The sequence below is a fragment of the Cnephaeus nilssonii genome (assembly GCF_951640355.1).
Source record: "Cnephaeus nilssonii genome assembly, chromosome: 1".
In the NCBI taxonomy this organism is placed as follows: Eukaryota; Metazoa; Chordata; class Mammalia; order Chiroptera; family Vespertilionidae; genus Cnephaeus; species Cnephaeus nilssonii.
Window position 1 is genome coordinate 23,885,712 of NC_137072.1, and position 13,589 is coordinate 23,899,300.

The window sequence follows — 13,589 nt, forward strand, 5'->3', positions numbered from 1 at the left end:
TGGGGCATGGGGCGGCCTGAGAGAGGGGCCTGTGGTGGTTTGCAGGCCGGCCACGCCCCCTGGCAACCCAAGCGGAGGCCCTGGTATCTGGAATTTATTTTCCTTCTACAATTGAAACTTTTAGCCTGGAGCGGAGCCAAGCCTGGGGCTCCCTCCGCGGCCAGCAGCCATTTCCGTTGGGGTTATAATTGAAACTTCGTAGCCTTAAGCGGAGGCCTGGGCCCGGCCAGGGTGTGCGGAAAGCTTTGCTTCCCCTGTTGCCGCCGGCAACCCTGGCCTGCTCTCTCAAGCTCCATTCTGCCACCATTTGTTTGAATTTGTTTACCTTCTGTAATTGAAACTTTGTAGCTTGAGTGGAGGCTTAGGCCTGGCCAGGGCAGGCAGAAAGCTTGGCTTCCTCTGTTACCTAGGAAACCTTGCTCTCTGTGGCTGTAGCTATCTTGGTTTGGGTTAATTTGCATGCTCGCTCTGATTGGATAGTGGGTGTGGCTTGTGGGTGTGTCAGAGGTATGGTCAATTTGCATATTTGTCTATTATTAGGTAGGATTGGAGCTCACATTATTTAACTCAGAGGGTTGTGCCAAGAATTACATGAAATAGTACATGTTGATGTTCAACAAATGGTATGTGGTTAGTTTTCAAAAAATGTATCTATTATTGTGTGTTACTGTGGTTGTGCTCTACAAGCAATAGTAACCTTTAAAACTATAATATTATTAAACTAGAGGCCCGGTGCATGGAATTCGTGCATGGGGCGTGTCCCTCAGCCCGACCTCACCCTTTCCAATCTGGGACCCGTTGGGGGATGTTCGACTGTTGGTTTAGGCCCCATCCCCTGCTGGCCTGATCACCCCCAACTGCCCTCCCTGCAGGCCTGCCCCCCCCCCCGACAACTGCCCTCGCTTACAGGCCTCGTTTCCCCCATCTGCCCTCCCCTGTCAGCCTGATCACCCCCAACTGCCCTCCCCTGCTGGCCTGGTTGCCCCACGCAGCCTGCTGTTCAGTAGTTTGGTTTTCCCTCACTAACCCCCCTACCAGCCTGGTCGCCCCATGTAGCCTGCTGTTAGTCATTTGGTCGTCCCTCACTCACCCCCCTGCTGGCCTTGTCACCCCAAGCAGCCTGCTGTTTGGTCATTACTGTTACTGTGACGAAGTCCCAGACAATTTGCATATTCCTCTATTATTAGATAGACTAGAGGCCCATCTCACCCAGTCCTGATCGGGGCCAATCGGGGCCAGCCGGCCAGGGGAGGGACTGTGGGAGGTTGGCCTGCCATGGGAGGTTGGCTAAGGGAGTGCACTGACAACCAGGGCAACTCCTGCATTAAGCATCTGTCCCCTGGTGGTCAGTGCTCATCATAGCTACTGGCCAGTTGTCTTGTCGTCCGGTCGTTTGGCTGTAACAGTCGCTTAGGCTTTTACATATATAGACTGGGGGCCCTGTGCACCAATTTGTGCACCTTGAAAGGATCTATGGGCTGAGAGGCTGCAGTAGGCACAGGGGCCGGTCTTGGCCCATCCTCCACGACCTCGCCCAGCCCCTCCCGCCATGGCCCCCAGTCCTATGTCTGCTGGCAGCCCTGCTCCCGCTACCATTGCTCCCACGAGCTGATGCCAGTCCCACTCACACCAGCTGATGGTGCAGAGCGATTGGGGCTGGTGCCAGCAGCGGGTGTGAGCGGGGCCGGCGCCATTAGTGGGTGTGAGTGGCAGCTGCTGCCCCAATCACCTTTCAGGAGAAGGGAAAGGTGGAGAAACCCTCAGGGGCGATCAGGGCTGGCAGCCGCCACTCGTACCCACTGATGGCGCCGAGTGATTGGGACCAGGGCCTGGCACTGGCAGTGGGTGAGAGTGGCATCTCTGGCACCAGCAGCGGGTGAGAGCTGGGCCGGTGCTGGCAGCAGGTGCGAGTGCCGGGCGGGACCATGGCACACGGGAGCAAAGAATTTTCAGTAACCACCAGAGGCTCACCCCGATGACAGCGACTGGTGCCCCGCCTTGGTCTGGTGCCCTCACTCATCTGCTCCACCATCCCGCTGTGGCCAACACCCACCATATTCCGCACATGCCACCTAGTGGTCAGCACACATCATAGCAACCGATTGTTCTGTTGTTTGGTTGTTTGGTTGCTCCGGTTGTTCCGCTGTTTGATCTATTTCTTAGCCTTTTATTATATTGGACTAGAGGCCCAGTGCATGAAATTATAGCCTAGCCTGACCCCTCTCACAGACTGGGAACCCTAGGGGATGTCCTACTGACAGCTTAGTCTGGCCTCCCTCTGTGGGAGGCAACCAGGATGATCAGGGAAGGTGCCACCCCCATCACCCTGCTGCTGCTGCCACTGCTGGCCGCCGCAGCCGCCAAGGTGTTCTCATCAACACAGACTCCAGTCCCTTCACCACGAAAAAATGTCAACTTTCTTTATGCATTTTCAAGATGTCTCTTTCGTAGGATATGACATTTCTTTCTTTCTTTTTTAATCCTCACCTGAGGATATTTTTCCATTGGTTTTTAGAGAACATGGAAGAGAGAATGAAAGACAGAGAGAAATACCAATGTGAGAGGGACACTTCGATTGGTTGCCTCCTGCATGAGCCCTAACCTGGGCCCTGGCCAGGGAGGAGCCTGCAATCTAGGTACATGCCCTTGATCAGAATCAAATCCAGACCCTGAGGTCCGCAGTCTGAGGCTCTATCCACTGAGCCAAACTGGCTAGGGCAGGATATGACATTTCTTAGCCCCTCCAGCAGTGGACCTTCATTTTTTCCCTCCAGGAATGAGGTGGAAAACCCCTAGATCACCTTCTTGGATTCTTATTACCCAAGTTACCAAGAACACTGCGAGTGGCGTACAGGGAGCTTAGCCAATGAGCGGTCAGAAAAGGTGTTTCCTCTGCAGCTCACGCACAGAGGTGGGACTGCTGGCTCGCAGCAGCTGGCAGGCCCCCCTGTCTGCCTCCACTCTGGGCCTGCTCAAGCCGCCGTGGCATCTGTGGCTTGCCTCACCTCCCACGCAGTCCCCTCCTGCCCACCTGTGCACGCAGCCTCCTCCTGAGCTCCTGAGCAGTCATGATGTTACAGTGTCCCGGACAATTTGCATATTGCCTCTCTCTCTCTCTCTCTCTCTCTCTCTCTCTCTCTCTCTCTCTATATATATATATATATATATATATATATATATATATATATATATATATATTATTGTTCAATGTAATGTGACTCTTGCAACTGATTGCATGCCTGTATTTCAGATTTAGATTAAAAGTTCTCAGATATGACCAAAATGTTGTGCATATAATGCTGAACAGCCGTCCCTTTGTCCCAAACAAGGGTTGTCCTGAGCTTGGCAATAGGAGGGCACCACTCTTCTTGCAGTGCCTTCACCCATCAGTCCCTTCTCTGAATAGCTGGGATGGGCACATAGAGACTAAAACCTCAAGGCCTTGCTCTCAGGATTTTATAGTCTCTCTGTTGCAACAGAATAAATATAAATGAATAGCCAGAGAGCAGGAAGAACTTCTAGAATTCTCAGGGACACTCGGTTTAAAAGATGAGAAGAAAAGAGAAAAAAATGAAAGGCAGATTCCCTACTGCTCTTGTTTGCCATCTGGCTGGGATGCTTTCAAACTAATGAGCAGGGTACAGTCCAGCCCGGTTCCACAGAGAGAAGCCTAAGAAGATCTTTGTAATGATGATCAAAAATATGTACCATATTAACTAGCAAAATAAAATGATTGCCCTAAAGTTCATGAAAAAATCAATACATGCTATAAACTTTTTCTCTCCTTTGTAATTAATGTCACTAAATGAGAATAGACATATATTTTTAAATAAGTTTTTTTAATGTTAGGTAGATAGGTTTTTAAAAATGTTGTCAAATGTCCATGGGTATGTAGGAGTTCAACATGACTCATTAGGAAGATGTGTCTCAAAACAGTTTAATTGTACATTTTATAGCAATATGAAGTGTGTGTCTATAATATAAGAGAGCTGAAATGCAAACATGAGTGGAACAAATAATTAAAGCAAAGTCTGCAGAGCTGAACCAATCCTCTGCATGGTGCACATCACGTAAGTATCACATTCAACAGATACTAGGAAAACACCCCTGTGAGAACTGCAAGCATTACATTTTAGTAAGTCTTCCAATTTAAATACAAGAATAAATCACTGCAATATTTGCTGCATGTATTTTATTAGGCTGGCTTTCCTGCATTATTATAGCAGAGCCCTAAATTACAAAGTTAGCTCAGGTTTCAGATGAAACAAGGACTGTGCAGACATGTGGGCCCAGTTTTCTGGTCAGGCATTTCCGGCAGTGTCAGGGAACTTCACCAAAGCTCCTGCACAGTGAAGCAGCAGTAGCCTCAGGAGCATGATTTTAAAGTCAGCTTTCTTAAAATTCTAACTAGATTCTTGAAATGAACAAAACACACACACACACACACACACACACACACACACACACACACACACATACACATCTCCTTTTTGCTGCTGTTTGAACTTGCCAAAGAGTAAGTATATGAACCAAGTCTCATTAATATTAATATACACTTTGTTATTTTGCTCCCCGAACACTATCACTTTATTATACTAAATTAAAGCCCGAACAGAAACATCCAATTAATCCTCAGGAATAAAATGCATTACGGTGTCATAGTTAATAAGCAGTTCAAAGTAATCATACCTTAATCACTCTCCTGAGCAGTGCAGTTCTTTGCACGGTGTGCTTAGAAACCAGAATATCTAATATCAGTTCCTTTAATGATCACTCACATGTGAGTTAAAATGGATAGTAACTCTTCTTTCAGATGTACAAACACTCTACTTTCTTTTACTACGAAAAATAGGGGCGGAAATATCTAAGTAGTAAGAAAAAACTTACCTGTCTTAGACAGATTGATAACATAAAAAGTGTCTCTGGATTCAATCATAATCATAGGGGATGATGTTGAGCACAAAGCTGGTTAATAGGTCCAGCTTACTGAACTCCATAGACCATTTGAACCCCAGTAGCAGCTAAAGGAGGCTTTCTCTGGCCCTGTTAGCAGAATTGTAATTAAAACCTTTTTGGCCATGTGCTACTTGTAGGAAACCTCACTAAACTCAGAGGCATCATGGGCAAAGATCCTACCTTGATGAGAATCTGAATGGAGCCCGTGGCTTTTGCAGAGATGAAATACCAGAAGCTCATGGTGCATGCAGCACTGGATTCTTGCCACACACCACTCTTGAGGTGAGCTTCTTCACCCCGAAGGCCCACTGGAGTAGCCTCCAGGTACAAAAAGTGCCCTAGGAATAAGGACAGGATTCAGATAGGATAAAATAACAATGAGGGAATTATGTCAGCTTTTCCATCTTTGAGTTATTTATAAATTAAAATATACTTGACATATGAATGGTCAACAGACACATAAAAAGATGCTCAAGACTAATTATCAGGGAAATGCAAATCAAACCATAATGAGATATCACCTCACATCTATCAGAGTGGCTATTTATGAAAAAGACAAGAAATAACAAGAGTTGGTGAGGATTTGGAGAAAAGAAAACCTTCATGGACTGTTGGTGGAAATGTAAATTGGTGCAGCCACTGTGGAGAAAAGTATGGAAGTTCCTCAAAAAATTAAAAATAGAATTACCATATAATCCTGGGTGTTTATCTAAAGAAAATGAAAATAGTAATTCAAAAAGTAAATGTGCCCTAGCTGGTTTGGCTCAGTGCATGGAGCGTCAGCCTGCGGACTGAAGGGTCCCAGGTTTGCTTCCGGTCGGGGGCATATGCCTGGGTTGCAGGCTTGATTCCCATTAGGGGACGTGCAGGAGGCAGCCAATCAATGATTCTCTCTCATCATTGATGTTTTTATCTCTCTTTCCCTCTCCCTTCCTCTCTGAAATCAATAAAGATATATGAAAAAAAAAGTAAATGCACCCCTACTCTTATTGCAGCATTATTTACAATAGCCAAGATATGGAAGCAACCTAGGCATCCATAGATGGATGAATGGTTAGAGTTTTTAATTATATTTCATATGATCTGAGCTGCCAAACAAAAGGGAAATCTAAGAGGCTTGCCTCTAACTCACCGACAGAACAATTTCCAACTGTATGCTCTTAGCAAAGTATTTTATAGTATGCAGATTAACTCATCTGACAAGCAATTTACGCGATTGCATCAACAAGATAGTTATAGAAATCATTTAATGGATCCATCAGACTATCCAGTTATTGAAAAACAATGTGAAAATTACCTATGAGATATAAATAAAGGAACTTTAAAAAATGCAGTCATCAGTAGAGCGCATAAATGAAACACTGAGAATTTTAATAGGCAACACAACAGGAAACATGTTGAGTTTTATATTTGTGTATCCAAATATCCCAAACATTGTATGTATGTAGAGCTCAGTGCTTGGGTGGAACTTAGGCCTTCCATTTTCTGGTTTGGTCAGGCTGTCTTGGAGAGCTTTGTTTTTTCATCGGCCTGTGGAATTTCAATATTTAGACTTTTTTTTTTCTACTCTGTAGCACCCAGGAATTCAGGGCCCCTTCTTGCTAATGCCCTTTATCTTTTCACCAGTATACCTGAGACCTGTCTTCAGCTCTTCATTGTAAAAACGACAACCCCAACACCTTTAACCTATGAATCTTACAGTGACATTCGCACAGCGCCTCTACAGCTTTCACACGCTTTCCCTGCATGCACATCACCTCGTTTGATCTGTCCAACCCGTTTGGCACACAGGGCTAATTGTACAATCGCCATTTGAGAGATGAGGATTTTGAGAATCTGAACAGATCAAATGAGCGGCAGAATTCAGAGTGTGTCCTTTAGGAAATGTACCTTATGGCAGCATACATTATCATCTATCTACACTTATCAACATAAGATTAGGTTTTGAATACTCACTGTTATGGGTTGAATTGTGTTCCCTAAGAGATGTTCAAGTCCTTATCTCCAGTCCCTAAAAATGTGACCTTATTTGGAAATAGGGTCTTGCCAATGATCAAGTTAAAATAAGGTTCATTAGAGTGGGCCATGATTCAATATGTCTGTGTCCTAAAAAAGGGAGGAGGAAATTTGGACACAGAGGCAGATATGCATGGAGGGAATACAATGTGAAGACACAAGGAGGATAGCTTCTGCAAGCCAAGAAATGTGAGGTTACCATAGGCTGGGAGAGAGGCATGGAACAGATGCATCTCCCTTAAGGCCCTCAAATCCAGTCCTACTGACACCTGGTTTCAGAATTTTAGCCTCCCAAACTGTGAGAGAATAAATGTTGGTTGTGTATGCTAATAAATGTTTGTTATTTATACTATCCAGTTGGTGGCACTTGGTTATGGCAGTGCTTAGAGACAAATACACTCATTAAATGTTTCACTTACTTGCCTTGGAACCATGGTGGTCTCTCCAGAGCACTCCAGTTGCTGTCAGGGAAGATAAAGTGATGTTCACTGTGAATATGATTAGAGTGACTATACCAAGCTAACAACCTACCGTTTTCATTTCCAAGTGTGTGGTCTTTGGGGGGTCTTAGGCTTTGATGAGAGCCAACTCCCAAAACCCAATCAAAGTTCTCAGCCAGGGAGTTTTGCCAGCCACACCAGCCTTGTTCAAAAGTACAGGAGCTCCCACATTCGTTTTCATCAGTGGAATCTCCACAGTCATCTACAAAATTACAGCTTTGCTCTGGTTTATAACATTGGCCATTCTGACATTCCCGATAGCCATGTGGGCAGTAACCTAAAACATAGAAAACAAAGCAAAACAAAAAAAGGATGAAGAAGTTAAAAGGTAGTTAAAGTGGATTCACTTCAACATATAAAGAAATATGGTGTTCTTAGGAGTTTGACTTATCTGATCCCTATCTCTCTGTCCTAATTCTCCCCAGGATCACTCACAAGGATCATTCAAAATGGAAAAAAAAAAAAGAAATATAATTTTATTGATCTAGAAAAGTACCTCAAGTCTCCTTAAAAACAGCATTTCTTAAAAGCAATATTCAAGGATGTAAATTAGATCTAAAAGTCAAAGTGAGGCTTCCCATTTTTTAATCTGAAACAAAATTGTTAGGGTACTAAGAGGTTATATATTATGGCACATTTGGAAGTACATTCCATTAGTATCCATATACTCAATATTTTTCAGAAGCCAAGCATATATATGATACTTCCTTTAAGCAGGGGCAAGGATATAAAGGTAATACCAAACTATTCAATAGCTTTTTTTCCACAATGCATATTTATCTGCCAATTGTTTGGAATTTTAGAAGTAACTTCCCTATAAAGCAAGGTCAACCATAAATATTTTTTCACAAAGCTTAAGATAAAGAGCAATACTTTTGAAGACCTGAGTTTGAACCATGATTCTGATACTTATCAGTTACATGATTTGATGAGCTTTTAGTTTTCCTATTTAAAAAGAGAAAAAATAATAGTAAATGTAGATAGGTTAAACTAATTAAAAAGCCTACTGTTTGTGTCAATAGCATCTAGAACAGTGCCTGGCCCTTATTTAGGTGATCAGCAAATGTAAGTCAAAAAAATGAATTAGTAAACTAAAGTGCTTTAGAAATTATAAAGCAGTTCAGTATGCTCACTGAAGGTATTATTATAATCTTGCTCCGATATTACAATAGAACCATTGATAATAATATTTCAGTAGGAAAAGTTGCTTGCAGATCCAACTTGGGACATTAGCTTCACATTTGCTCTGTGACACTATAGTAGCAGAAATTTTCTTCCCATCCATCTTTTCCATCTGCCTGGTAGAGGAACTGATAATTCCACACCTAGATAATTCCACTTCTAGATAATAATTTCCATGGCCTGAGGCAAGTTGCCTGATGATGAGGATTGTGTGGGTTAGAGCTAGGAGGTGATTGAGGGATTTGTCCAAAGGTGTTTATTAGCAGGAAACTCCAGCTAATAAAATCTTACCTACCAAAAAAACCAAACAGTCCCCCAATTAAAAAATGGGCATAGGTCATAAATTGACATTTCCACAAACAACAAACAACAAAAAGTACTGGTGAGGATGTGGAGAAAAGGGAATCCTCATGCACTGTTGGTGGGAATGCGGACTGGTACAGTCAATGTGAAAAGCAGTGTGGAGATTCCTCAAAAAATTAAAAATGGAACTACCTTATGACCCTGAGATTCCACTTCTGGGGATATATCCAAAGAAACATGCTATATTAATTCAAAAGAATATATGCACCCTATGTTCACTACAGCATTATTTACAATAGCCAAGATTTGGAGGCAATCAAGTGTCCATCAGTAGATGAGTGAATACAAAAGCTGTGGTACAGTTTACACAATAGAATATTACTCATCTGTACCAAAAAAAAAAAAAAAAAAAAGGAAATCTTACCCTTTGCAACATCATTGTTAGACCTGGAGAGTATGCTAAGTGAAATAAGCCCATCAGAGAAAGACAAGTCCTAATGTACAAAACAAACTAACAAACAAAATAGAAACAGACTCCTAGATACAGAGAGCAGACTGACAGCTGTTAGAGGGGAGTGGTTGCGGGGCCAGATGGAAAAAGTGAAGGGATTAAGCAAAAAAACAAAGCGCACACACACACGCACACACATACAAAACAAACCAACTTCATAGACAACAGACAATAACATTGTGATTATCAGAGGGGAATGGGGGTCGGAGGAGGTGGAAGAGGGTACAGGGGAATAAATGGTGATGGAAGGATATTTGACTTGGGGTGGTGAACATACTATACAATATACAGTTGATGTATTATAGAATTGTTCATGCTGAAACCTATATAATTTTATTAACTAATGTCATCGTAATAAATTCAATACAAAATAAAAATAATGAAATAATAAAATAAAATCTTATCTAGAAGCGTTTAGTCCTGAATCAGTCTCACATTTAAGAAAATAGATGAGTAAGAGGCAAGAAGTGGGAGGAGATGACTGGAATGCCATGTAGAAACCACTGGGGAGGAGACTGTTGTTCTGAAGGCTGCTAGCCATTTGCACACAAATTGTTCCTGAACTGCGTGTTGCAGATTGCCCCATTAAATGGCCTTTACAATTACAAAGCCCTTGGACATAACTTTCAACTGTGCATTATGCCTCTAACAAAACTTTCTGTTTGGGTTAACTGCTAATATTTCCCTTTCTTGCAGTGTGGGTTTAAATGACTTTCACTTACATGACCAGGTCAGTTTATCAGATTAAGGGTAAGACAAAAGACTTCTAATGTTTCAATTACAGAGCTTAATTCTAAATCATAACCTTAAAGCATTTTTTGAACTACATAGAAATGGAGATCGTTTACATTAATCTTCACATTTATAGATGAGAAAACTGAGGATTACAGACATTAAATGACTTGATGATTTTTCAAGAGCAGAGATGCAATTTGAACCCAGGTCTAATGTCTAAAAAATTGTTTTTTTAATCCATTGACTTGAAGAGAAGAGTAGTGATATCAGATCAACTATCACAACACATGAGATCACCCAGGAACAAAAGTGGTGGCGTTGACTACCAGATGCATTATTTCTCATGGGGCTGCGGAAAACCTGAGAAATTACTAGATCGTTTCATTTTATTCAAGTTGGCATTGGTATTGATTCTGTCAATTCCAATTTGCTTGGGGAGTAAAAACAAACTGCTCCTGAAAATACTTTCCTCCAAAGTGACTAAACCAAGCTAAAATCTAATTCTTTTAAAGCAAACAAGAAAATAATTTGGACATGTTTCTAATTGGGAACACATTACAGATTGCAGTATATTACGTAATCAATATAGCTAATATTTTAGAATAATCAGAATGATTAAGTTTTACATTTCTAAACAAATAGCTGCATAATTTTAAAATATAATTCAAATATTACACAAGATTAATTTTGAATAGAAAGCCCTCTACATTAGTAAATAAAGTTTCACTGCAATAATGCATTCTACCCATAAAATAACATGCAACATTTTTCGACGAATATCAAGGGATATTATCAACTAATGCTATTCACCTATTTCCAAATTATTTTCCTTGCCTGTTGTTTTGTCCAAAGAAATCAGCTATCTAAGAGTAGGGTGTACATCTTTAAATGATTCATAAGAGTAGATTTTAAAGCTCTTATGAAATTGTGCAACTTTGATTATTTGTTTAAATTAGGCAGTGACCCTCTTGGTGGGCAGTTTAGTTTTGTAAAAAATAAATTATGTGGGATATAAAGCAAAGAGGAGCAAACAAAACAAAAAACAAACTCATAGATGCAGACAACAGAATGTTGGTTACCAGAGGGGAAAGGAGTTAGGGGGAGGACAAAGAGGGTAAGGAGGCTCAAATAGATGGTGGTAGAAGGAGACAAGACTTTTGGTGGTGAGCACACAGTAGAGTATACAAATGTCATATTATAAAGTTGTGCACCTGAAATTTATATAGTGTTATTAACCAATGTTACCTTGGTAAATTTAATAAAAAATAAATACCTGAAAATATTTTAATGGGTAATTCAAAAAAAGAATAAATTAGAAAAGTTACAAATCTCCAACTCAAATCTTAGAGACTTCTGAAACTCAACACGCTTAACTACAATCTGTGAATTTTATCCCCAAAACTTTTTTTCAATGAATAGTCTCCTCATCTCTGTTAATGGCAACTCTATAACTCCAGATACTCCGAAAAAACAAACAAACAACAACAAAAATCTCATAAGAAGCTCTGTATAGGAGTCTGACTCAACTTTTTTATGTTTGACTTGAGTGCTGACAGCTTTTCCCCTTGTGCCCATATTTGGCAAAGCTGATTAAAAAGTCCGGTTTTTCTCCTGTTGGCATTAGGTCCAAACCACACAAGCCCCTATTTGTGCACAGGATTCCTCCCCCTGGTCGCACCCCCGTAACCACCATACAACTCTAAGCCACTTTTCCTGCTCTCTAAAACGACTTTTGGACATGCCTGGGTGCTACCCTGATCTCCCAGTAAGCCTCATTATGTGAGTAACAGACATTTTTAAACCCTCTGGGTGTGTATGTGGTATCATCAGTCTTAACATCCAAGCCAAATTTGGATGAAGGTCCATCTTATAACTGAGGATTGTCCCAAGCTCTAGGAGCTGTATTAATAATAATATATATTTTATCTCATAACTCATCTATAATATTTAAATGAATTCTATTAATTAGCAATGCTACTATTAGAATATATCTCATCATCTCTACTGTTACTGTATTGGTTTTAGTCACTACCATTTTGTGTGATTTTATTGCAATACTTTCTTTCCTGTTCTCTGTGCCGTAACCCTGTCTTGTATGATCCATTAAACAGTAAAGAACCAAGGTGATATTTTAATATAAGTTGAATGTCACTCGACTGTCCCAAACTCTACTATATTTAAATACTGTTCCCCAATACAAAGAACCAGGTCTTTTTGGGAAATGGTCTATTGGGGCTGAGGAAAGGAGAGTTTAAGATGAGCCTGGGAATTTTTTTTTGAAATAGAAAATAATAAAGAGCTCAAAAAATTATGACATGATGACAGGTTTAAAAGGCCAATTTTTGCAAATGGTAAGAATTCCTTTTTTTTGTTACTGCAGTGTAGTATTCCATTGTGTAGATGTACCACAACTTTTTAATCCACTCATCTGCTGATGGGCACTTAGGCTGTTTCCAAATCTTACCTATGGTAAATTGTGCTGCTATGAACATAGGGATGCACTTATCCTTCCTGATTGGTGTTTCTAGTTTCTTGGGATATATTCCTAGAAGTAGGATCACTGAGTCAAATGGGAGTTCCATTTTTAGTTTGTGTTTTTTTTTTACAGCATGGATGGAACTGGAGAGCATTACACTAAGTGAAATAACCCAGTCAGAGAAAGATAAATATCACATGATCTCACTCATTTGTTGAATATAATGAACAACATAAACTGATAAACAAAAACAGATCCAGAGACATAGAAGCATTGATCAGACCATCAAACCTCATAGGGAAGGTAGAGGAGGGAGGGGGTAGGGGGAGAGATCAACCAAAGGATTTGTATGCATGCATATAAGCCTAACTAATGGACACAGACACCAGGGGGCTGAGGAGAGGTGAGGGCATGATCAGGAGGGATGGGGACAATGAGGGGATAAGGACACATATGTAATGCCTTAATCAATAAAGAAAAAAATATAAATTAAAAAGAAAACAGATAGCACCTTCGAAAAAATAAAAAGCCAATTTTTAAATAAACTTACTGGACAAATTAGAGACAATTTGAGCATCAAAAGAGTAATGAGAAGACTTTTGCTCCTAGTATGTACACAGTAAGAATGAGGTTATGAAGTTCTCCTCCAGCCATAAACAATTAGAAACCTGGACAAAATACATGAAACAGTGTTTTCAGATCACTGTCCAACAGAAAGCACAGAATTGTGATCTCTTAGGGAAAGGGGGGAAAGCACAAATGACCACCCCATATTTCTGCTTGAGGCACTTTCTAGAATGTAGCTCCCACAGGGTCAGCCCAGCAGAAAATGGGGCTGCAGTGAGCTCAGGAGACAGAGTCTGTAAGGCAAAGTGGTGATGGAAAGGGAGCTATATAGAGAAAGAGATCC

The 13,589-nt window shown here is 41.1% G+C and overlaps 1 protein-coding gene across 1 annotated transcript in view; it reads right to left on the reverse strand.

The window, feature by feature from the left end:
- The window catches only part of MALRD1 (MAM and LDL receptor class A domain containing 1), a gene marked incomplete at both ends in the record, with an annotated part of 625,033 nt that overhangs the window by 290,547 nt on the left and 320,897 nt on the right, over positions 1 to 13,589 (reverse strand). The window contains 2 exons of the mRNA XM_079776420.1: positions 5,137 to 5,294; positions 7,504 to 7,749. Coding sequence (XP_079632546.1) covers positions 5,137 to 5,294; positions 7,504 to 7,749 — 404 coding nt within the window. The remainder of the gene's footprint in view (positions 1 to 5,136; positions 5,295 to 7,503; positions 7,750 to 13,589) is intronic.